The following is a 25,145-nucleotide window of genomic DNA, read 5'->3' as shown; positions in this document are numbered from 1 at the left end:
TGTCCAACCACCTACAAGTTGTTTATTTGCAGCTGTGCCATTTTGAAAGGACAACGTGTTTTGGTTGAGCCCATTTTAAACAGTTTTGCACAGAAACCAATAAACTGCCATTAAGATAATACTTGTCTTTCAAAAAGTTTCCATGTTAAGATACCAATGATGTACTTGAGCTTGCTTTGTGACTGAAAGATGCAATCTATATATATATACCCTTTCACAATATTAGTTCCTGAAAATGTAATTTCAGATCATTTCCAGCTAAGCATTGCCAACTGGTGTAGCTTGGTTTCCAAACCCATTAGGGAACTATAGGGGTTTTTTGTTGTTGTTGTTGTTGATGTTAATGTTTCTTTTTAAGTGGATGTGTCTTCCAGTGGAACTTTCCATTCATTTTCAAGCAGTCTGTCAATTCCAAAGGAAGTATCTTGTAAATCTAAAACAGTTTTGAGGAGGGTGTTTTAAAAAAGACGCTTGAAATCCAATTAAAACAACAACAAGTTATTTTTAAATTCATCTGGTAGTCATCTGGTATTTATTTACACAGATTTGATAGAGGTAGAACTATCTGTATTATGTACAAATTTACATTAAAAATAAATACTTACAGAATATACACAAATTCATATAATGATGCAGTCCTAGTAATCAAACCACATGTTCCCAAAACAGTTAATGTAGTATTACAGAGTATTGCAGGGTTTTAGGTTTTTTTTGGTTTTCAAACTTACATCCACACATACTTGTTCAAGTATGTGTGAGTCAAGAACAAGACAAGTATTTTCTTACTATGTCAAACTCCACAAAACAAACGGTGTTATATCAACAGCGACACAAATTATTCCAAGAAATGTGAAATGATGAGTGGTGCTGCCAAAGCCTCTGGTGCGTTCCGATACGGATACCAATTCACAACTTCTGCTTAAGTGGACCCAATATTAGGAGGGGGAAGTACATGAAATCAAAACTACTAATAATGGATATTAAAGGTGGAACTTGGCCTGTTGCAACAAATGCACACCGGGAGCTTACCAGACAAGTCGGCACACACCCCCACAGTTCTGAAAGGAGATCTAAAATATGGAAACCCCCTGTGTGAGGTTGACACTTGCTGCGCATGGCCTTAAAAGGCAAAAATTCATCTTTCGGTCTTCCCATATGGCAGCAAATCGCTTGCCAAAATTGTGCACAACCTGGCAAGGACCAAAGCCCTGAGCAATAGAAGGTGCGGAGATTTTTCTCGGTATTGGGTGGAGGAAATTAGAGGAAAAGGGCATTTAAAAAAAAACAAAAAACATTGGACCTAACATTCATTTGATGCAGAGGCTGCAGTTTGCCAACTACGTCGAACATCAAGGCTAAATACTGCAGGGTTTTCTTGCAGTTTGTCAAAATAATTTGTTGCTGTAGCTATGACCTTAAAAAAAAAAAAAAATCCCATTTTCAGCATGCTTTGACAAAAAGTCATCGTATTTAACTGAAAAAAATAAAATAAAAATCTATACACCCATCTAGTTTGGGAAATGTTAAGACATCTGTGTGGTATCGCTGCCAGCTCCAGCATCCTGTCACATGACTTTCAGAAGAAAGGGCCACAGGAACAGCCGATGCAACCAGCGATTAAATTTCAATTACTGGAGCCGGAATGTAAGAGAGGAAGCTTATGATACGATTGGGCAAGTCCAGCCTAGAAACAACTTTATGCGCTCTTCTGCCGAGAATCCTCCTCACTGCCACCCTGCTGAGCTGCTGTAAACTCAGGGGGTTATCTAAGACAGAAAAAGCCATCTCAAGTTATGCGTCACTAGTGTTCTTAATGGACTAAAATAAACAGGATGTACTCTAGGTGGATACTCACTCTCAAAGAACTCGAGGCAGAGATACGATGGGGATCCCAGAGTGGTGTAGTGGATAGGTTTCTTGTTCAGGTTATCCCTGGCGTACACATTCCCCCCAAACTCCACAAGCAACTCAATCAAATCTGTGTTTTTTGCCTTGGCTGCGTGATGAAGAGCTGTCTCGTGGAGCTTGGCTGCGTTCACGTTTGCCCCTTTCAAGAAGGAAAACAAACTTCTAAGAGTGAGGAAAGTGCTGCTGATGCCCAAGGTTGTGTTTTTTTATAGAAATTATCAACATCATAATCAAGCAAGAAATATATTTGACACCAATTATTACAGTAAAAAAAAAAATATATATATATAATAATAATAATAATAATATCTATATATATCTATCTATATCTATCTATCTATATATATATATATATCTCTATCTATCTATATCTATCTATATATATCTCTATCTATATCTATCTATCTATCTCTATCTCTCTATCTCTCTCTATCTCTCTAGGTCATGGCTGCAGGTCCTTTTCAGTAAGTCCATTACTATCAATGTTGTTTGCTGGTCTTTTTAGCCTAAATGTATTACAAAAAACACATCAGAAGCTATAATTTGCTGCAAAATTGTTTTAACCTTCCTTTAAACTGAAATCATAAAAACAGACTGAGCTAGCTCTCTGTACAGACAAGAGAGGAAGCTTCAGATGCAGTGGGGTATGCTTGTAGCTGCTGACAGACGTTGGAACAGTGAAACTGTGGATGGATCCACTAATACAATTATTATTATAGGATCCATACTGAAAGACAAGGTCCACGCTCAAAGTCTAAAGTGCTGCGCATAACAACGAAGAGAAGTCAACTTCCTGTGTTTAGATGTTTAGATGATGTGTCCTGTTTGTGGTTAAGCTGTGATGATAAAACTTGACTGTACCGAAAATTATTTTTCAGCTTATTCAAAAAAAAATGTGAACTTTCATTAGGATTCTTTGCTGGTACCCTGCATGCCATGCCATTTTAAGTTTTAGATTAAGAGTTACCTACATGCCATTAACATGTTATATGTACAGCAGATTTTATTATGGAACAAGCTATGATATCATGGTTATAATGATGCCATGTTTTGTTTCTGCTCTAAAAACAGCTGATTAGTCTTTTTTTGTGTGTGTGTGTGTGTGTGTGTGTGTGTGTGTGTGTGTGTGTGTGTGTTAGCATAGTGTGATATGCTGTCTTATCTCTAATCCATGATGACTGAATAGTACATCATAACTGTAAATTTCATAAGCCCTGGTGCGCAGAGGAAACGACAGAGTCGAATGAGATCATTTTCAGTGATTTGAATTCACTTAATCTTAATATCGACAACACATGCAGTCACACGAACCTTGTTATGAACTGGCAGCCAGGCGGTTCATTTTTACAGAGAGGCAACTATACTAAAGTAAAAACATCAAGATCAAACAAAGTAGCTGAGTGAGCAGAAAAATTACCATACAGTAGTTTAGTACTAAAAGTCCCATATGAATGCATGAGTACTGTGCAAAAGTCTCAAACCACTCCTCAATTCTTCATATTTTGCTAGAAAAATGGGGTAAAGTGAGGCAAGTAGTAGGTGGAGTAATTTAAGCAGTCTTCAAGAATAGTTTCCAGATTTGTGAAGGACATTCAAAGCTCTTCTTTGGATGTCTATGCCTTTTGTTCCAAATTCTGTTGAGGTGATCCCACATTGTTTCAATATTGTTGATGTCCGGGCTCTGGGGAGGCCAATCCATGACCATGGCCGTACTCCATTGCGTGTCTTTCTGTCGAGGTATGTTTTACTGCATCGGCAGTGTATTAGGGGTCATTGTCATGTTATCAAGCAGCTGCCAATCAAATGTTTCCCAGATGGTATTGCATGGTGGATCAAAATCTGATGGTAATTTATTGCATTGATAAATCCATCAAGTTCAAAACAATCTCCAACAACACAGGCTGAAATGCAAACCCAAACCGTGACACAGCCTCCACCGTGTTTTACAGATGGCTGTGGACACTGTTATGCCTCTCTCCTGACCTCCTCTGTATATGTTGATGATTCAAACCAAAAATTACCAATTTGGAATTGTCACTCCATGAGACTTGTTGCCCCCAGTTTGAAAAAATTGATCACCTGAAAGGCCAGATCCATCTCTCATATCCAAAATACTATATTATGTCTATCAAACTGTTATCTTTAGCATTTGACACAGATTCATATAAAGAAATATAAAGAAATTATGTGTTTTACCCAACAAGGTGCTGGTAACAAAGTCCTTAAAGATACCAAAGTTTTCAGGGCTAACAGGACACTGGACACTGTTTCGTCTTTTTTATGCTTGAATGATTCATAGTGTTCAGTGGTTTAAGCAAGAAAATATTCCCATGAAAAAGGTCAGAAACAAGGACTGGGCTGAAAATGAGTGAAAAAGCAACCAATATCCAAAGAAAAACTTTGAAAGGTCTTCGGCAAGCCTGGAGAACTATTGTTTAAGACCACTTTACAAAAAGATAGTACAAGAATATCTGCCTAATTGGCAGAAAAATATAAAGAAATAAGGAGTAGCCCAAGACTTAGTCCCATTAATGTATTTCATTAAACTATTGTGTAAGAGAGAGTTGCAGTCCCAGTGGTGTTTAATGGTCTGACAGTAAAGAATAAATATAAAAATAGAATCCAAACGCTGGCCTAATCTATGTAAACGTGATATAAAACCATAAGTACAAAGAGGTGCTCTGTTTTAGAACAACAGATTATTACTAAAGCTACAGAACCTTAAAAATAACTGGAAAAATGTCAAGAAATAAAGTCGCATTCAATAATCTATAGTCATTATAGATTTTGTGAATGCAATTTATTATGCTCATCAGGGAAACAAAAAAAACGATATAACATCAAATAAAAAATAAAAAAAATTACAAAATTTAGAACCTTCTACTATGTGAGCACACAGGTCTGATCTTCCACTAATGTGATGCTATTCTCAGAGAATTCAGGTTCACAGGTTAAGTTAGCATGGCGACATAAGCAGGTAATAAGTGAACCACCCTGAAGTTACCCTGATAAGCCCAAATCCTGCTTTGTGGTACAGGCCTCTGGACTCACCTGCATTGAGGAGAACTTTGGCGCAGTCATAATGTTGCCTGGCACAGGCTACATGGAGCGGTGTCCCATAGTGGCAGTCATGGGCCTCCATGTGAGCTCCTTGATCGATCATGAGCTGAACACAATCTGAATTCCCTGATATTTACAAAAAAAAAGAAACACAGAAAATAACTAATTCCAGTTGTAGAAACCTAAAAGGTTCGGCAGTTGAGCGAATTTTGGCAATGGAGGTAGGTACATTTGGGATTTTAGCAGCAATAATTATTAGTATCAGAAGAAATAGTCCTTTTCGGTGTCCCTCTCAATGCATTTGTAGAATAGAATAGAATAGAATTCAACTTTATTGTCATTGCACATGCACAGGTACAGGGCAACGAAATGCAGTTTGCATCCATCCAGAAGTGCTTTAGTGATATAGATATATTACAATATATATTAGCAATAATATAGATATGCAAGTATATTACAGAAATGGGTCTATTGTGGTATGTTATAATGTACACGGTATGAAGTATGTTGTGAATATTCTATAACTATAGGTATGTACAGGCTGTAGTGAGTACAAGCTATGTGCAGGATATGAACAGGATATAAATATGAAAAACTATACAGAGTATGAAATAAATAACTTTACAGAAATATGAGATATACAGTTATACAGAAATGGGAACTATGCAAGTTGTAAACAGTTGTAAGGTTAAAAATTATTGTATGTACAGAATGATTATTTACACAGAGCTATACAGTAGTGCAGTTAAGATAAGTGAGGGTGTGGATAATTTCTACAGAGGCTGTCAGATGTCAGGAGGCAGATGTAACGATGTGTAACACCATTAAGAGAGTCACAGCTGGACTTTGAGTACTTATCCTCTAGCTTGAAAATCCTTTATAAATATTAAGCTGAAAATAGTTGTGAAACTCAAGGCGACACAGTCTGTAAGCGGTTTGTTCTGCATCCTTCCATCTTTCTACAGAGAACATGAAGGTCACAAAGACTTTTTCCCCAGGACTACTTTCCAATTTTGTCCTACATCTTGTAGTCGTTCTGATCCATATGAACTACATACCTTTAACAGGTGCATGCATACAGTTCTCTTTTTGACTTGGGCTGTGTGGTGAGCTATCTGAAGCTTTGGTGATTCTATGACAGATGGATTGGGAACAGTAAATTCCACAAGAGCAAAAAAAAAATAAAATAAACAAACAAACAAACAAACATCTCTGTGTCACTTTTGTAGTTATTATTGTAAAATGAGTATGTCACAAACCAAGCACCAAGCCTCAGGCCTTGGATGCAGTTTCAGTCACGTTGACAAGTTACATCATTGCAAAGCTGCGCCCACAATCACCGTCTGTCTTAACACTGGTCAGCGAGAGAGTCGGTGAACCTGCTCGTCTAGTTTTTGTTTTTTTTTATAAATACAATGGAGTGGATTTGTGCAGGTGGAGCTACAGCTTTAAGAACACTGATTCCCATTGTATTCACCACCGGAGCCATAAAGGCCTCTGTTACAATACAGCTGCACCGTTTCTCCACTAGAGAGACCATCTTGCCAAAAGTGTTTGCTCATCCGCCTGCACACCCAATTTGAATTCGAGTTACATCCCGTTCTTAGTCCATAGGATTTAATATAATGTCAGCCTACCCTTTGCAGCTATAACGGTTCGACTCTTCTGGGAAGGCTTTCCATAAGGTTTAGGTGTTTATGGGAACTTTTGACTATTCTTCCAGAAGTGCATTTGTGAGAGACACGTAAGGCCTGGTTCACAGTCTCCACTCGAATTCTTCCCAAATGCCTTTTATCATGTTGAGGTCAGGACTCTGTACAGACCAGTCAAGTTCTTTCACAACAAACTGGCTCATTCATGTCTTTATGGACCTTGCTTTGCGCACTGGTGCGCAGTCATGTTGTAACGGGAAGGGCCGACCCCCAACTGGGGTCGAAAACCATTGCATGAAGCTCTCTACACCATGTTCTTGAGCTAATCTGAAGGTCACAGCATCCGCTGACCCTGCTCTGTGATTTTTACAACTCCTACCACTTTGTGGCTGAGCTGCTTCCACTTTTTTATTATACCACTAACAGTTGACTGCTGAATATTTAGTAGCGAGGATATTTCACGACTGGACTTGTTGCACAGGTGGCATCCTCTCAGGGATATCACACCAATTCACTGAGCTCCTGAGAGTGACCCATTCTTTCACAAATGTTTATAGAAGCAGTCTGCATGCCTAGCTTCTGGATTTTATGAACCTGTGACGATGGAAGTGATTGGAACACCTGAATTCAATGATTTGGAATTGTGACTGAATACCTTTGGCAATATAGTGTATTTTAATCAACTGACATGGCTTAAAATATGATTATGCACAATGTTGTGTTGTACAACACACACCTCCCATGCAGGCTTCATGAAGAGGTGAGAAGGTGAACAGTGGGGGATTTACAGTTGCTCCATACTCCAGCAGCAGCTTGACACAATCCAGACTGCCAGCTGCACAAGCATCACACAGTGGCGTGCTACCATCGATGTTACGAGCGTCCACCTGAAGGACAGGGCCGTAATGACAGCACACATGCACCATGTTGAACTACCACCTAAGCCACCAACTGTGCTTGATTCTCTAGTGACGCGCCAAAGTCAGGTAGCACCACAAAACCTCCTCACCTGTGCGCCAGCATCCAGCAGCAGTCTAACACACTGGGCCTGTCCCTGTATACAGGCCTCATGCAGGGGAGTGATGGAGTCCACAGCCACTATGTTAACTGCGGCACCTCCCTCGATCAGCTGCTGCAACTGGAAGGCCCTGCCTTGTGCAGCAGCCTCGTGCACTGCTGACCGGTCTGTCCAGAATCCAAGGCCGTGTGCTGCAAAGATGTGAAACCAAACAAAACCTAAGAGCGTCTATTCACAGTCAAGGGAAGGGGGTTGGGGGGGTGTATGAGTGTTTATACTACTTCTTTCTAAAAGAAGAGCCAGAGTGTTTCTTCTCCTCATAAAACATGCAGCTCTTAATCCCATGTCGATACAACTTTGTATAGAGTTACACACTAAATAACATAAAGTGATGACAAACGCACAGGAAAGGAGAAGAGGTTTGGGAACGTGACAAAGTGGGAGAAAGTGTTTTCTCACAACCTAAATACAAATCACACAGATAATACTAATGCTCTGCACGTGTGCAGCAGGGCCCAACCCATCTGAATAGCACATGTATTTGTCTTACATGGTGTGAGGTTTGCGTTATAATAGATCCACTGCTGAACCAGTTGCACAATAAGAGAGTTCAATGCCTGCTGGTTTCAGCAACGAGCTTAAAGTGCGACGTCATGTTCTCAGATGAACGTCAACCAGTTTAAGATACCATGCTGGTTTAATGCTAGCCTTGGTCAGCATCGTCAAAGGAAGCTGAAAGGGGGTCTCCACGAAATGAAAAGCTAATAAATCGAGGATCTGCTGGCATCATCGGGCTAATAACCGGCAGACTCCTTATTGAAACTGCTGTCTTGGTTACTGTTAGTCACCAACTCTAAGCTACTTACCGATTTCTCCATACAAAGACGGTCTGGCCCGTGTGATCTCCATTTCATGTTCCTGTTTTTGTCTCTGTCAGCAACGCAGATTCAGCCGAGCATGGTTTTCATTTTAAAGCAAAGCAACAAAAATCGAAAGGACTGCATTACTACGAGTACTACCACACACACCGTGCAGCCCCGTGCAGAGTCTGAGCAGCTGAGGTTTAGCCTAAATAAACAACGCCGGGGAATTCTGGGATATGTAGGCGAAGGGTTATGATTATTACAGATAGATAAAAATAATAAAGGACACACACACACATTTATATAATTATATACATTTGTAGATGTTGTGGTTCTTTAGTAATGCAGAATAATAGGACATATGTATTTATTTGCGTAGCACATTTTTAAAATCCATTTTGTGGATTCTAAGCATAGACTGTATGTAAAAGATGGACAGAGCAATGGGAAGCCTTGGTGTTTTTCATTTTTGGAAGCATAAGTTGCTATTTGTGATGCAACATGGAAAAAAACCCACCAAAGATGTAGACCAAATCCCAGTGTCATCATAGAAAGTGTATTCTGGTTTTTGTCAAAAAAAACCCCCAAAAAACAAAGAACCCGTAAATATTGAAAATGTTGGTCTATATTCTGTCAAACCTATCTTATGAGATACTTATGAGTCTTATGATTCATTTTGAGCCAGAAAGAACATTCCTGACACACTGTAGAAGCTGCACTCAGTTTTTTGATTGTAGCTTTTGACTGACTATAATGTAGAACACAGAGAACAAAAAACATATAATTTCTTTATCTTCTTTTTTTATACAACCCCTTCACAACTCCTGTTGACTGCAGCCTATAAGCAAAGATTAAAAAAAACAACAACACGGAAACATTGGAAATCACTTTTTGGACACCACCGGCTGAGCACAAAAGCAATAATGCAATCAGGAACAAGATGTTTGTCATCTTAGTGTCACTTAGTGTCACTGTCTGCAAATATCTCTCCACACACTATATCCCAAAAAATGTAATTTATTGAACTGTGTCTTATGCACAAATTGTTAATAAACAGTGTACTGTTCTGCCTCGGTTCCTCATCCGGGAAACCTTTGGCTGACACTGTGTCTGATCAGGGGTTTCTTAAAAGTAAGAAACAGTTTACAAACAGGAGACTAATATCTGTTTACACAATAACGTGATATCTATCAATCCATTATCCTGTTGGATGACCTATAAAAATGTGTAAATTGTTTTTTGTACTAAAGTGTAAACATGTTTTGTAATCCTTTAAAAATGGTGCATTAACATAGCGTGAATTGCCTCACTTCTGGAGTCAACCGCAGTTTTTCGCACTTCCATGTTAGCTTCCTTTTTCAGTTTCTCTACTTTATCTAATGACTTTACCTAGTGAATAACAAAGGTTTACATCGCTGTCCATAATGTGGCATGTAAAGAACTGTTTTTTATTCATTTATGGCATGTGCCTGTTTAGAGCTAGCTTGGCGAGCTTTAGCTAGCATGACACATTAACTCATGATTTCACTTAAGTGTTATGGTGGTTGTACTATTTTATATTTCAATTGCAACTCCTAGGTTGGATAAGGTTAAGTAAACAGGTTACCTGTGGGATGGATTGCACCCTATACTTCATGGTTGATGGTAACAGTGGTTATTAGTGGGTTCATTCTGGTAGCTATTTGTATGGCCACAGAACTTACCATTAGCCACCCAATTACCACTTCCCCACAATGGAAAGGGAAAAGTCATTTAACCAATTTTTTTAGATTTTAGTTTTTTTGTTTGTTTGTTTTTCTGGAGACACCCTCTTGAAGCATTAAAAATTAAACTTCCTCTTTCAGCTTTCATCTCTCTCGATCCTATCGTATCCCCAGCATCGTCTTCTGTCACACCAACCTTCTGCGTGTCCTCATTTGCTGTAGTCTTCCTCTTTTTGTCATGCCTAGAAACTCCATATTTGACTGCTGAGTTGAGCATTAATAACTAAGCACTGCACTATAGTAAATCTTTTACACAGGAGGTTGTAGTAAAGGTGGAACATGTAAGATTTTTGGCCTTCACAGTTAAACAAAAATTATCAACAAAATGTGAAGAAAGATCAGACTCCAGGTGAACTGTGTTGGAAAGATTTTTGCTGAAGTGAGCACGCTTGCTAGCTTCTCATACTTACACGTTATATCTAAAGGCAGAGCTTTTATAGAAATATAAAATTAGCGATCAGGTTGTGTTTTCCATTGCCAGACAATGTCACACCACTGCAATCATTCACCAACCATCATGAATGACGATGTGACGGAGAAGCTACGTTGTATCAGCTTGCAGTGACAAGGCCTCCAGTTCTTGTCTTCTTTAAGACCGTGAGCACACAGACACGCACTGTAGCAATGTATGTTTGTCAGCGCTTGTTGTTCCTTAAACAAGCAAACCATAAGCATCAATCAGCAACCACACAGCAGCGTGTTTTGAAGCCGTTTATCAGACATGTACACTTCTCACCATCGTGTGACTCTTCTTCAGAACACTTGTCACCTCCTCTCAGGCTTAATGGATCACATTTCCCAAATGCCTGTGAGACTCTGCTTATTTCATATCTGTTTTTAGATGCATGTCATTATGCTGTTTGTGCAGCCATGTCCTGTGATTATGACACTGCATGTCGTTCTTCAGAACGAGCTGAAAAACTTCTGATATCACTCTTCTTCTTCTTCTTTTTTTTCATCTCCGTGCTGTGCATTCATTTTTACTTTATTATTTTCTGTGAACAAAAACACAATTTCACTTATCAAAAGTTTCTCATTTTGTTTCATCTATCCAAAAGATTTTCTTCTAGAAGCATTGTTATTTGTCAATATATCTTTAATATCTTTTGACTTTGTTAGCGTCTGTTTTTCCAAAGTTAGGGTTTCCAAGGCTTTTTCTATAGAAATCACTTACCTTTACAGAGTGCTGTAATCAGACACCAGTGCATCTTGATCATGGAGGTCAGCTTTTATACTGTGGTTCAAGCATTTCTTTATTTGTCATTTCACAATTAGCTTAGCCGAACAAGCTACAAGTGACAGCCATAACAAAGGCATAGCTTCTCCAATTGTGTCATTCTCCCATCCACTCACAGGCTGGGTTCATCATGTAACTTCTGTTTGTTCCTTGTAGCCATGTAGATTCCGTCATGGTTACTTACCTGGAAAAACGTGCATACATGCTTTTCTGCACATCACTAGCCATAGCTCTGCCTTTGCTGGCCGCTTTCAAGCCATTTGTCATGTCTAAGAAGACAAGCAGAACACAAAGAATAAATTAACACAAGAGAGGAAGTCAATGTGACTGTTTATTTCCTGTAAAACCCTTGAATCAAAAATGTTGCAAGGTGGGGGAAGATTATTCTTAAAGACCTTCTTTTTAAACATTTAAACATTTGCAATCAACAGTAGCTTGACTTGAAACTCTAAGCCCAAGATCAAGAATCACCAAAAATTCAGATTTTCAATGTGGGAAAACGAGGTACAGAGACCAAAACTGTGCTTGTATCAGGCTGTAAACAGGTATTTCTGTAGTAATGTCAGCACTACAGCAGAGTTTCTGTAAGTATGGGGAGCTAGCAACCTAGTGGTCAAAAAGAACTGTAGCTTTGGCCATTTTAACATTAGCTTCATATTTTAGCCTTGGAAGTTTCCATCTGGTTAATACAGCTTCTCTGCTTTTTATTTTCAATATCTAACAATGAAACTTTTGCAACATCTTCCTACTACTAGGGTGTAATGTAATACTATGTAGGTTGACATATGACATTGTGGTAAATAAAATAGAGGGCTAGGCAACCAAAGCCTTGAATGCCCGCTAGCAGTGAACCCTCTGTGACAAAGTGATGCATGGCAACCAAATTGCTTTCTGTGTAAAAACCCATTTACACACTTAGTGATACAAGCTGCTAGCCAATATATTAACCAGACTATAAAATATTTGCTTGTATGTTGATCATAGACAGTATAAAAGACATAGCTACTCCTGCAGTTGCCAACTGGTTTGTGAAGTCTTGTTTTGAAGCCTTGTGATGAGCATTTTTGCCATTTTGGTGTTTTGAAACCCTTTGCTATGAAGAGGGGCAGATCAGACTGAAATGGAATTGGCTAACGACTTGTCAATCACAAATCATTAGCTCGTGACATTATTCTGGACAATATACTTTCTGGCACTTCAAATGGCAAAATTATTCATGTTTTATACAGTACAACCCAAAATGAGTGAGTAACATAACCGTGGTTGCCATTAATTTTTCATGTACTACAAATATTTGAAAAAAAAAAGAAAACTACTGAAAAACTACTAGTCCAGTGATAGTAAAACCTGAAAAAGTTTAACGCAAACCTGAAATTTAAAAGGTTCACCTTCAGAGTAAAAGCTGTGCCTCAGTGCTGCCACCAGTTTTTTTTCAAAAGGCACAACTGGTTTACAACGTGTCCGTAGACGCGTCTGTCACTCCCATGCAAACTGGGACAACAGCAATATGCTAACAAGGAGGATTTCTTCCAGCCAGTTGGGAAATACTCATTCTTCCCTCATGAGTGGGTGCTGCCAGAAAGTCACAGATAGGCCTCTAGGCCTGTGTTCATATTTACTTGATTGACGTCACATCCACTGTCACAAGCCACCACTTCTGCCAGTGCTGCATATCTCAATTTTTGCAACCTGGCATGTTGTGTTGCTGCCACCAAAGGTTGGCTGAAGACACGGCTGTAAAATTGTGTCATTGTTTATCACTGTTTTAATTCTATATCAGAACAGAAGCTCAGAGATTTACAGATTATAAAGAGGGAGATGTTGCAATGGTCAGATGTGGGAAGTCAGAATTTCTGAGTTTCCAATCAAAATTTGAACTTGACGTTAACAATCCAACATGGTGGCACGGACCATAAACAGTAGCAAAACTGTAAAACCAGGCTTTATCCATGGATAGGTGTAGCAGTGTTTTTAGGGAAAGTAAGTATTATGCCATATTTATTGTGATATCTGAAAAAGCAAATACTGTTTTTTCTTGCTTTTTCTGGAATACGCTAACTCAGGAGTGATGCCATTCCCGAGTTCCGACATCCAAGATCTAAGTTATTTTGAATGCAGCATAAGTGTTTTTGGAACCACAGCTACCACCCCAGGTGGCCATTAAAAAGAATGCAGGTTCGAAGCACTTCTGCACTGGCTTCACTTTTCAAACTAGGAAGCTGTGCCTTTATCCAATATGCAGAAAGGCTATTTCGAGATAAAGGCAGATATCAAATATTTGTTTTTGTTCAGCTCACAGCGTGAACTTGCACTACACATGCTCTTAGTATAATGAGAGGAACAAACAGATGGGCAGAGGAACTAGGCTGTCATGTGTCTCAAAGGGTGAACTATGGACTTGCAATGTCCCACATGTAAAAAAAACCAATCACAATGAAGTAGGGTACTCAAACCAGGTTACTAGTTAGGTGCTGTAACCTTTGATAGTGATATAGGCAAAGATGGCCAACATAACATAGCAGTCAGAGAAAACCTTTTAAATAGAGTCATGCAGACCATGACCCCCCTCCCTTTTTTTTTTTTTTTTACTAAACAGGCAGCTACACATTTCCACTAGTTTACGGAACAGTTCGTGTAGTTTTTATAGTGATTAGTTAAGTTACCTTGAGTTTGCCTGTGCATTTGGTAAACAGGTTTTTCCGGGAAACTAAATTTCATGGGAACGTGCTAAAGACGTGTTATCACTAATCTCCATAACTACCACCGCACCTCATGTAGTTTATCTAAACTGTGCTACGGTGTTCAATCAGTCATATAACCCATCAAACCGGTTGATAACGAGTTAGCGTTCAAACATAACCCCACGGTGTTAGCTTGTTTGTTGTTATAAATCAGTATTTCTTCGCGAAGAGGAGGGAAAGGGACAGGAAAAAAACGGACACGCACACACACAGGAGAAGTGAGCCGCAGGCGCAAACTAGCTTCAGCATAGCTTCAGCAGCTGCCTCGCCAACACAGTTCGGTGTAGACTTTCAAGATGGATGCTTCACCTCGATAGGTTTCTGTTTCCTTTTCGAAACCGACGAGAGTAACACCGAGTCCCCACGCGAGGAGGCATATGGAGGACTGAGGGGCTTTCATGAGTAAACAGACGCGTTGTTTATGAAACGATAAACGTGAACCTACGTGGATATTTTTGCTTCTACGTGCTGTGGACAAACAGCTATTTTCTAACTTCCTGGTTTTCGCGTTAATATGTGTATTGAAACTGCGGCGACAGGAGCTCGGGTGACTTTGAAAGGTTTATCTGACGTGGGATACATGGGATTTAATCACCGAGTTGGGATGTTTGAATCCGGGGAGAGCAGTTTTCAGCGAAAGGAAAAGGGAGGCCGACAGATTTCATAAGCAATGGAAAGTGGGAATGGTGGTGCCTCGAGTAAAGGTGATGAGCCCTTTTTCCACACCAGCACCACTTATACGACTTCCACTTCAAGATTACAAAAAAAAAAAGTCGTGTGGTGGGAGATTTTTCTCCTGCTTTACTCGACACCTGCTAATGTTATGTGTTAAAACTGAAAATAAATGCGTAGACAAGGGTATCAAATGGGGACGGGCTGTTCCAGGATTGAGAAACAGCTCGGAGAGTTTTTTTTTTTTTTTTTTTTCCCCCTTGGTTGAAATCCATCACGCAGTTGCCTGTAATTTTCCAGTGTCTCGTGGATTTTGCGCTCATGTTTGCATTTTGTCCACTTTCTTTAGGTGTCTTGATACCTGTGCCAGACTCTTCTGACATCTTTAAAAACAGTATCTTGGCTCCACTTCAACGTGCATACTTGTATGATGAGTCGAAGCAGTTTTTCAGATACAAGTCTGCTGTTTTGATAAAGAATCCAACTTTGGAAGAAAAGGTTAGTCTAAGTCTTGACCTAGCATTTAAGTAGATTTTTATATAGCCCCAGTATAACCACATTTAAACAACATGCGGTTGTTAAACCCCACCAGATGGTATCTTATACATATGCAGTGGGTTTTGTTTTTCTTTTATACATATAATATTGAAGATTTCTATTCTTTTGAGCTCATAAGAAATCCCACATGGGTAAAACCTCTCATGCCTGAAACAGGAACTGCTCTTACATGAAGCACAGCCTTTATTCTGATTTCCTTATTTCTTTTTTTAAATTTGTTTTGTATCAGTACAATACCTTCCGAGCAAAAAGGAGAGACGTTGGGTATTCAGACGAGGATCTAGAGGAGTCCTATGGCTTTTTGCTCTTTGACGATGTCAACAAGGTACAGACTAGAGGTCACAGACACAGCTGAGAAAACAAACACAATCAACCGAATCCTCATACCGTGCTCCTTTTTTTTGTTTTAAAGGCTAACGCACTCCGAGAAACCGGTGTGCTCACTGGAAATAGCACATGTACAACTCTGGGAGATCCTTCTAAAGGTATATATATATATATATATATATGTTTTTTATCCTCCGCCCTGTCCTTCCCTCCCTCACTCTGAGCCTGATATCATATGATATCTGTGTGTAAAAACTCAACGTTAAAATCTTATTCTAATAGATTCCTTAGCTGTAAACCTATAAAAATATTTATTTTAAAGCAGGATTTTACCTTAAAGGCCGGATATAAGTTGTCCTTCATGTTTGCAGATCAAGCTAAAGAATAGTCCATGTTGTTTGTCCGGTGCTGCCTTGTCTTTGAAAGTGAAAGCAAATTAAAGCACTGAATGTATACAAATGAAAGTGAAAGAATGTGTGAAACAGAAACTATACGTTACATGAGGTTTTCGGGATATTGGTGTTTAAGGAAGACTGTGGCATTTCTTTCTGTTTTGCACTGTGAATTGTATTCTTGTTAGCTCTGTTTAGCCTTAAAACTCCCAGTTTAAAATGCTGCTGTGACACCCGAGGGCCCCAGTACGGACTGTGATAAGGAGTAGCAGTTATCAAGAGCAAACTTTGGTCAAAGTCAGTTTTTATGGAGCTGTTTTGCAGTGAACTGTAGGAGAAAATGGCACCGGCGTGACACTTTAAAACAACAGCTTCAGTGTGTCACATGTTATCGACTCAGCCAGTGTTTTTTTTTTTTGCTTCGCTTCACATCCGTTCCTGTGCAGACTTGCAGTTGTGCAATAGGTTTTTTTCATGACCTTTCTCTCATAAATGTTGTAACTCTTCACATTATGTTTGTTACTTGATACTCCTAATTTAAAAAAAAAAAGTCTAAAAAGTACAAGACGCAACAGACTTGTTAGACTAGTTTGTGGCTGTCACTATTTTTCAAGTATTTTCTATGAAGTTTTCTTCTTTTCTTTTTTCAAAACTGACTCAGTTACTTGTACCATAAGCAGGAAAACACATGTTATTGAAAGTTCATTGCATTTTAACTATATAACTAGATTTTATTTTATTCTAAACTGATACATGTCACCGTTATGGTCTGTTGAAATTTAGTGTTTACTGCAGTAACTAAGGTAATTCAGTCAGTGTTGCTCAATGCGAGGTGTGCTCTTGGAAGTGTGAGACATTCATTTTCCTAGATGTGGTTGTATTACTCTGGGAGTGGCAGACAGTGGCTTCAGAGTTATGACTTCAACATGAGAGTTGTCTATGAAGTCCTGTTACAAATAATTGAACTTCACTCTGTTTATTTTTGCCTGAAAACATATTAAGTTTAAATTTTCTGTGTATTTAAAGGTGTTTACATATCAATGTACTCGGATTGTTTGGATCTGAATCGTTGGTATCATGGGAAATCTGGTTACATCGCCATCATCAGGCTGACAAAGGTACTGAAAAAAGAAATGTGGGATGATTCTAGAAGGATTGCTCTTGCTGTTATAAACACAAAAATATTTGTTATTTTCTGTTATTAACAGGGTAAAGTTAAAAGGGTTTTTGAAAACTATACCCAGAATTTCACTGCACCCACTGTGGGGTTTGACTGCCATGTGTCCGAACAGTTCCCTTCAGTATCTGCACAAACCAGCTCCTTCCTTGCGTTTGAGAGAACCCAGGTAAACAAGTTTCTGTCTGTATACATATATATATATGTGTGTATATGTGTGTGTGTGTGTGTGTGTGTGTGTGTGTGTACTGAAGGATATATATTATATTTTAATTAGAATATAGCATCAAGTCAATTAAACTATTGATCTGGGTTGTTAATCAGTTTCAGCTGCTTTGGTGTTAATGAAATCAACCACAGGTGCACTAGAGGGGCAACTACGAGACAATCCGCAAAGAGGAATGTTTTACACATGGAGGCCACTGATGTTTTTCCCTCCTCATCTTTTTTGACTGTCTTTTTTCCACCAGTTTTGGGTTAGGATAGGTCAGTGGCACTACTGGCAGCATGAGGTGATACTTGGATCCCACAGCAGTTGCACAAGTAGTCCAGCTCCTTCAGGATGGCACATCAATACATGCCATTACCATTTGCTTTTTCCTCCAGCACAATCCCAAGAAGGACCAAAGTTTCTCTAGTGGGCCTTGTGCTCACAGTGTTGGTATTGTATGCCAATTGGGCTCACCGATTGGCATTTTCCATAGTGCAGGACAATGCCTGGCCTCATGTTCCAAAAGTATGTGGGCAGCTTTTGGATGATGAAGGAATTGATACCATTAGGTGGCCCACAGGGTTGCCTGACCTAAGTCCAATTGAACATGGACATTTGGAGCATTTTGTTTCGGTTGATCCAAAGCTGCCAGGTTGCATCTCAGATTGTCAAGGAGCTCAGTGATGCCTTGGTCCAGATCTGGGAGGACATCCTCCAAGATACCACCCATCTTCTCATTAGTAGCATGCCCCAACATTGTCAGGCATGCATACAAGCGTGTGGGGGTCATACAAAGTATAGAGTAGCATTTTGATTTTGCTGCAATGAAATTTTAGCACAATAGACCAGTGCGTTGCATCAGTTTTTCACTTTGATTTTTGGGGTGTCCTTGAATTTAGCAGTCTGTTGGTTGATAATTTTCATTTCCATCAAAGGATGTGGCATTCCTTTGTTCCTTACACATTACCCAATCCATATCTATATAGATATTCATTTAATGTTTTTTTTATGGCGCACATTCCAAAAAATGTTTAATTTGCTAACTGGTTTGCCTGAGGTATATCATTGATAAATGTCAACTTAACAAGTCCTCTATTATTAGTATTGTAGCATGGGGTGTTTGTTGTTTTTTTTTTGTTTTCTTTTTTCTTTTTTTAACCTTGTTTAGTTACTTCCTTTTATGCATCAGTTCAAAAAGAAAAATGAAAGCATACCAGGCTGTTCAAGTACCTGTTTTGTTTTGTCTTGCAGTGTTACATGTATGAGCTGCTAGATGGTGGAAGCAATGCTACAGCACAGTCTCCCAGTGCTGCTTGTCTGTTTGCTATTGTATCTTTTTCATATACGGATACCAAAGCAGCAATAGCATCACCTCAGGAGAAATGGTATTTTATTATCACATATATACATTTGTTTTTTAAATCTTTATGTTCTAGTCTGATACCATTCCATGCAATATGAGATTATTAAAGTCATACTGACTTTTTTCTTTTTCTTCTTTTCAGCGAGGAGAAAAAATTATGTAAGTAAAGGCTGGGATTATGATTACTCATAATTTATATTCTTAAGGAGCTGAAGGGTCACTTTTATGAAGGTTCTGTTTAGTTTTTGTAGAATATGTTTTGTTACATATATGTTACATTTATGTAGTTCCCCTACCCCATTTATATCCCCATATAAATCACCTATGAAAACCAACCTTAAGAGCACATTTAAACAACAGAGTTGACCAAAGTGCTGGACATAAAATAGGAGGGTCACAGAATAAGAAGATTAAAAAAACTGTAAGATCCAGTGTATACAGACACACCCACAAAAGACCAAAAATAAGAACATAAATGCAATCGCATCATAAGTCTTGACATTAGGACAAGAAAGGGTACTAGTCTTTTGACCTTTTGATGTTAAAGGGACCAAAGGTGTTAAAGCATTAAAAAAATATTTAAATGTGTCTTAACCTAATGCAGAGAAGATATCGGCAATGATTATTATTTGCTTCCCATCTTTCTGGGAAGGGATTTAAGGTGATTTCCAATTGTACATTAAGAAAGATTATTCAAAAGTGGGAAGCATTCAAGACAATGAGCAGTCATTCCAGTGGTGGAATCTTTCCACCAAATTCACATCAAGGTCAGACAATGCAATGATCAGAGAGACTGCAAAAAACAGAAGAGCTACATCGCAGACCCTACAGGCCTCAGATAGCAAGTTAAATGTTATTAAGGTTGTGACAGTGTAATTAGAAAAAAACAAGTAGTGGCTTGTTTGGAAGAGTTGCCAGTATAACCTCTTTCAAAAGAACATGGTAGCATAGCTTAGGTTTGCAAAGTTGCATTTGAACAAACTACAAGACTTCTGGAACGTTGTCCTTGGAACGTACATAAAAATGGAGATGTTAAGCCATAATAAAATGGGGGGGAAAAAACAAACATAGTGTCTCAGTACAAATACCTCATTAGCAATCATCAGGGATGGTGGTGGCAGGATTATGATTTTTGAGTCAGCTGTGAGGCCAATTCTCTGACAGCTAAAGCTTGACCACAATTAGGTCAATCAACAGGACAGTGACTCCAAGCACAACAGTAAATCTACAACAGGGTGGCGGAAAAACACCTCAACTTAATTAGCTAAGCTAGATAATATTTCTATTATGATATGTAAAACCTTATAATTGACGGAGGGTGAATATTTTTAGTTTTTTTATATTTTTTTCATACATGACTAAATAACAACAGATATGTATTGCAATTTTCAAGTGAACGTGTTTTTGTTGTTTTGTTATCATTACTGAAAATATGCACTTTTTTCATGCATAACATTTTTGCTGTTGTATTAAATCATTTCAGTTTTTCATTACTTGCCTTGGAGAGGTGAGCTTCAGATCGGCAGCCAGTTATACAGCGTTGGGCTGAGGTCTAAAGCAAGGGCCTTACTACCTGCCAAGCTGTAAGTTCAATATGCACATAGAAAAGGGAGATTTTCTTCTTATTTGGCTTTGAACATTTAGATTTCATAAGCTATTTTATTTGCTTGCCCTTTTTTTTCTGTTGAAGACCACCAGTGGTGAAAGTTGACTGGGTGATTTCCATGTTAGATCTACGACAGCTATTACCAAGGGCTGTTTTTGAAACCTGCTTCACTGGTGAAGGTGTGCTGTTGTTATTTTTTTATTTTTAAAGGTTAAATCTTGGGGAAGTAAACATATTAATAAATGTGGCATTTTGCTGTCTTTCAGTCTTTCTGGATGGCTTATACTGTAGTCTGTATGAGTTGGTTTCTACTGAGGCAGAAGAAATCAACTCACTTGTTCAGCTTCTGTGGGACATCAAAGAGAAAGATCTTGTGAGTTTTTGTTTACTATCAATCTAATATGAAACACAGAAGACCAAGCAAACTTTTTATGAAATTACTAAAGCAATTAATTGAGCGCTAAACTGTACACAAACTATTTTATTGTTGATAGACTAAACTGTGAATGATTTCAGCGGTGGAAATTTCCAGTGCAATAAAATATTGGGCTCTCTTATATGCAGCTGACAGTATGTTGTTGAGTTTGACTTACCTAACACCCAAAAACCATTACTCATTTACACATAGGCTCTCGTTGTTTTGCTGCAAGATGGTGGATTTTTTATCCTCCTGCACTCGTCCCATTTTCTCTCATATGATGGTAAGACTGAAAATGGTTTCAGTATACTGTTTTGTCAGTTGTATAACAAAATTTTGTCTTTGTCTAGAAAGCTACATATCATCCACGAATTTCTTTTCTTCCCTAGATGCTTGGTCCTGTGCAAGTGAAGTCCTGCAGGGCTTGTTTGTGTTTCCAGATTCTCGAGTTGTAATGAGAGGTCATTGTAACATTTATTAAACACTGAATATAAATCATAAATTTTGTCACTAGCATTGATTAGAGCTTAATTTTCCATTAATGCAGTTTAATTAAAAGAGCAGATACTAAACAAATACTCTGGCTTGATTTCTCATAGATACCAAATTCGGACAGAAGAACCCTTCTAAGACATCAGAAATCCTCCGGATTCTGCCTGTACTAAGCTATGCAGAGGGTGAAGCTGAGAAGACGCCCATTGACCCAAGTGAAGAACTGTGTGAAGTCTTGGCTCAGCATATGCAGAGTTACACTGCACTGATAAATCCTGGGCTGGCATCAAGTCCTTCTCGGGAAGTCAGCATGTTTCCGTTTCAGTATGATGTGCCAGATACCCACCTGTACTCATCCCCTGAATGGACTGATGGGGCAATGCAGAGCTTCAGGTCATATCTGAGCAGACCAACCTCATTCCAACTGCCAGTATCTAGAGCTTCAGAAATTCTTGCAGCTGGACAAGAGGAGCGGAGGAGAGAAGATCTTGATGATGATGTCTATATCTGTATATCGTCTCCTGAGGAGGCACCTCAGGAGTTCACAGACCCTGTTAATACAGTGTTGGAAGACACATTATCAGACCTGAACTCTTCTGAAAATGTTGAGACATCTGTAGAGAATGTTACAAGTACCGGGGCACAAGATGATTTAGGAGTTGTGCCTCATAATGTGGTACCAAATGATTTGCAACTGGGACCTTCCTCCAAAGACAATGAAAAATCCAGTGACCTCAGTGAACTGAACAAAACTGATGATGTGGTGGCAAATAATCTCACTCCTACATCAGATGACCTTCCTGCAGAGCTGATTGTCAGCATCACTTCTGCGGAACAAAGTGTCAGCAATGAGACTCTAAATCTAAGAGCAAAATTACAAGCAGCAGAAGTAAACTCTCTCTGTGATGAGACTGGCTATACTCAAAAGCTTTTGAATATCCCTCAGGTCACTAGCTTCACAGAAACCAAACTTAAACTACACACAGGATGTTCCGGGGGATCGAAAAAAGCATCTAAAGCTTCTGTTGTGCCGTCTACTTTACAGACCGTCAAAACACCAGTGGAGAATGACAGTGTAAACAGTCTGAAGGATGAACACACCAAGGAAATACCAGATCACCCACAGCTGAGTAATCCTTCAAATTGGAGGAAATTACAACGGCGTAGGCGCAAATGTGGAAAAATATCTGCAAAAAATAGAAAACTAAGATCAGCTATGGTTGCTTTACCCATAGCAGAAGAGAAAAAAACAGATCCTGAGCATTGCCCTTTAAGAAGGAAAACCGAGCGCTGGGACCTTAAACCAATCATCAGTGAATGTGGAAAGATTTTGGTGCCTCACGGCTCTACAGACTTTGCTGATCAAATTAAATCTTTGAAGGATAAGCTCCAGTCTAACAAAAATGAAGAGTGCTCTGAAAAAATGTTGCTTGATGCCCCAGTGAATGCTGATGACGCAATCAAATCGGATCCAGAGTCTTGCACTGCTCCAGAGACAGCAGTGGAAGACATGCAGGCTGCTAACATAGTGGAGGGTGGGAATGATCTTCAAACCGTCACTGTTAGTGATGTTAATCCTGAGCAGAAAATTTCAAGGGAGTCAAATGATGGTAATAGTTCATTGCCTTTGAATCCAGAAAGTAATTCCTCAAATAATGAACCCACAGACAGTGTTTCGTCACAAGAAGTTCAGGAAAAACACTCTGAGAACCTCTCCCATGAAAAGTGCCCAACTAAGAGTGAATTTCTGTTGAGGAAACTAAAATCAGTACTTTTAAGAGGAAAGAGAAAAACTGATCTTGTGACAGAGAACACAGCTCCAAATACTCCTCAAGACACTGAGCCTTGTCTCAAGAAGAGCAAAGAAGTGGACACTAAGTCTGAGGCGCTGAAATGTAATAATAAAAATACCCCGAGCACCAATCCTGGGGTCACGGAAGATCAAAAGATGCAGCCAGTTGACCCTTTGTTTGCGTTTGCCCTTGGGCTGACCCCTAAAGTGATACCGGAGAACTTGAAAAAAGCAGAGGATCAGGACTCCAAGCAAAAGATGGACACCGCAAAGACACAGGAACAAATGATTCAAGACAAGCAACCTCAAATCGTGCATAGGGCTCCATCAATTTTTACAAGACGGGGCAGGATAAAAACACTCAAAAAGCACCAAAGTATCTCTGCAGAATGTATTAAAAAGAAATGTAAGTTATGTTTTGTAATTTTAAAGTTTGGAATGCTTGTTTTTTGTCTGATATGTGCAATCTCTTCTGTCATGTGCAGGACAAACTAACCCCTTTCCTGACTCTGTCATTCCCATAACTGTCCTCTGCACGCTACTTCTGCACTTTGCAAAGCCTTTGCTAACTTGTGAGCTGTTTTCACACATGCACAGCAACCTTGAACTTTTGTCACAATTACCTAGTTGAAATGCATGTGAGAACACAAATGCGTAATGTAACAAAACATGAAACAATCTTTAACCTGCCAGGTGCCTCATGCGATATCTGTATATAATAATATGGTGAATTTAAAGCTAGCAAGTGGTCACCCGGTGTTTTATCTCCTGTACATTGTACTTGGGCACCTCATTGTATAAACCACAGTAGTGAGAATGCAGCTGATGCGAATGTTTCCTCCTTTGTGCTTTGTTTAATAGAGGATTTGTGTGAAAACAGCTAGTTTGCTTTTGCTCCTTTTTGCTTGTGCTGCATTTGTGCTAGTCCTATCAATCTCCAGAGGGTTGACATTATTGGCTAAATAAACCAACACCTTTGTTCTAAACAATGGCATACTTAATATGTTGGTGACAAATTCGTAATGATAATAGACGTATATTTCAAGTGCTTTCAATGTGCTACGTTTTATTTTCATGCTGTTTCTCTTGTTTCTTCTCTGTTTTGTCTTCACAGGGTGGTTGCATTTTCAAACTCCAGCTTGTTTTGCCAGTGAAAAACTCAAAAACAAAGACTGTACTAGCGATAATTCTGTCAGGAAGACTGAAAAAATGAACAGTGCTTACTCACCTGCAGATGCTTTGAACTTACTTGCTGACTTGGCACTCAGTGCCGATAATGACCAGGCCCCTCCACAACCAAACCCATCATTTGAGAGAAAACCTGAGACAAGTTTGAAGAAGTCTGACCTTAAAAAAGACCTTACCAGTGCTGAACAAGAGTCAGTTCTTCATGCTCTGCTTAGACAGCCTGCTGATAGATCCACTCAGCCACATGAGTCTCCTGCACCAAGCCACCTTGTAGTAAACCGTGAACTCATTGGTTTGGTATCTAAAGAACATGCTTACTCATTGCCCCCATCTTCCTCTCTACTATTGGGTTTGCCAGGTACATCCCCTGTAAGTGATTCTTCTAGACTGCACCATGACCAGACAATGTATGGATTTCAAACACTACAGCCCTCTGTTGGTCAAGAAGACGGAAGTGAATATGACAAGACACCAGAATATCTGAAAAGGCGCATGGCTCGCAGACAAAAGTTCAGATACTCCCGTACTTTTGTTAACACGGAAGGATGTATAAAGGTCACAAGACACTGGCAAGAAAACTATGACTTTAATCTGGACAGCAAGTTTACAAGCGATCCAAAAGACAAAACTATTGTTCGAGCTTTGCATGGGTATGTACAGAGTTATTTATCCAGTAATATATCAGCATAAAATTAAACATGTTGACA

General features: G+C 39.1%; 2 protein-coding genes across 3 annotated transcripts in view; one reads left to right on the top strand and one right to left on the bottom strand.

The window, feature by feature from the left end:
* Nucleotides 1-498: 498 nt before the first annotated feature.
* On the bottom strand, nucleotides 499-8,783 carry asb13b (ankyrin repeat and SOCS box containing 13b). Its single transcript, XM_031755717.2, has 6 exons — nucleotides 8,505-8,783; nucleotides 7,630-7,829; nucleotides 7,357-7,507; nucleotides 4,960-5,094; nucleotides 1,856-2,047; nucleotides 499-1,766 (listed from the first exon to the last, which is right to left on the bottom strand). Exons 1-6 carry the CDS (start codon nucleotides 8,545-8,547, stop codon nucleotides 1,618-1,620), a joined length of 870 nt encoding a protein of 289 aa, XP_031611577.1. The 5' UTR covers nucleotides 8,548-8,783; the 3' UTR covers nucleotides 499-1,617.
* Nucleotides 8,784-14,203: 5,420 nt separating this feature from the next.
* The window catches only part of tasor2 (transcription activation suppressor family member 2), a 29,134-nt gene continuing 18,192 nt past the window's right edge, over nucleotides 14,204-25,145 (top strand). The window contains exons 1-15 of one of the 2 annotated variants that reach the window (XM_031755642.2): nucleotides 14,204-14,946; nucleotides 15,264-15,412; nucleotides 15,702-15,797; nucleotides 15,885-15,957; nucleotides 17,218-17,309; nucleotides 17,400-17,537; nucleotides 18,831-18,964; nucleotides 19,085-19,101; nucleotides 20,426-20,525; nucleotides 20,633-20,727; nucleotides 20,815-20,921; nucleotides 21,177-21,249; nucleotides 21,356-21,427; nucleotides 21,566-23,656; nucleotides 24,797-25,088. In XM_031755642.2, coding sequence (XP_031611502.1) covers nucleotides 14,913-14,946; nucleotides 15,264-15,412; nucleotides 15,702-15,797; nucleotides 15,885-15,957; nucleotides 17,218-17,309; nucleotides 17,400-17,537; nucleotides 18,831-18,964; nucleotides 19,085-19,101; nucleotides 20,426-20,525; nucleotides 20,633-20,727; nucleotides 20,815-20,921; nucleotides 21,177-21,249; nucleotides 21,356-21,427; nucleotides 21,566-23,656; nucleotides 24,797-25,088 — 3,563 coding nt within the window. In that variant the 5' untranslated portion in view covers nucleotides 14,204-14,912. Of the gene's footprint in view, nucleotides 14,947-15,263; nucleotides 15,413-15,701; nucleotides 15,798-15,884; nucleotides 15,958-17,217; nucleotides 17,310-17,399; nucleotides 17,538-18,830; nucleotides 18,965-19,084; nucleotides 19,102-20,425; nucleotides 20,526-20,632; nucleotides 20,728-20,814; nucleotides 20,922-21,176; nucleotides 21,250-21,355; nucleotides 21,428-21,565; nucleotides 23,657-24,364; nucleotides 25,089-25,145 lie in introns of both variants that reach the window. The other variant, XM_031755641.2, reaches the window with a different exon arrangement.

The sequence above is a fragment of the Oreochromis aureus genome, linkage group 7, assembly GCF_013358895.1.
Source record: "Oreochromis aureus strain Israel breed Guangdong linkage group 7, ZZ_aureus, whole genome shotgun sequence".
NCBI classification, from domain to species: domain Eukaryota; kingdom Metazoa; phylum Chordata; class Actinopteri; order Cichliformes; family Cichlidae; genus Oreochromis; species Oreochromis aureus.
Note: the sequence above shows the minus strand (reverse complement) of the source record. Positions and strands in the feature narration are given on the sequence as shown.

Bases quoted from the DNA above. Each gene is read 5' to 3' on its own strand.
- asb13b (XM_031755717.2), bottom strand. From the start codon at position 8,547: ATGGAGATCACACGGGCCAGACCGTCTTTGTATGGAGAAATCG. The intron at 7,508-7,629 runs GTGAGGAGGTTT...CCTGTCCTTCAG, and splicing joins TGCTGGATGCTGGCGCACAG to GTGGACGCTCGTAACATCGA. The intron at 5,095-7,356 runs GTGTGTGTTGTA...TGTAAATATCAG, and splicing joins TCATGAAGCCTGCATGGGAG to GGAATTCAGATTGTGTTCAG.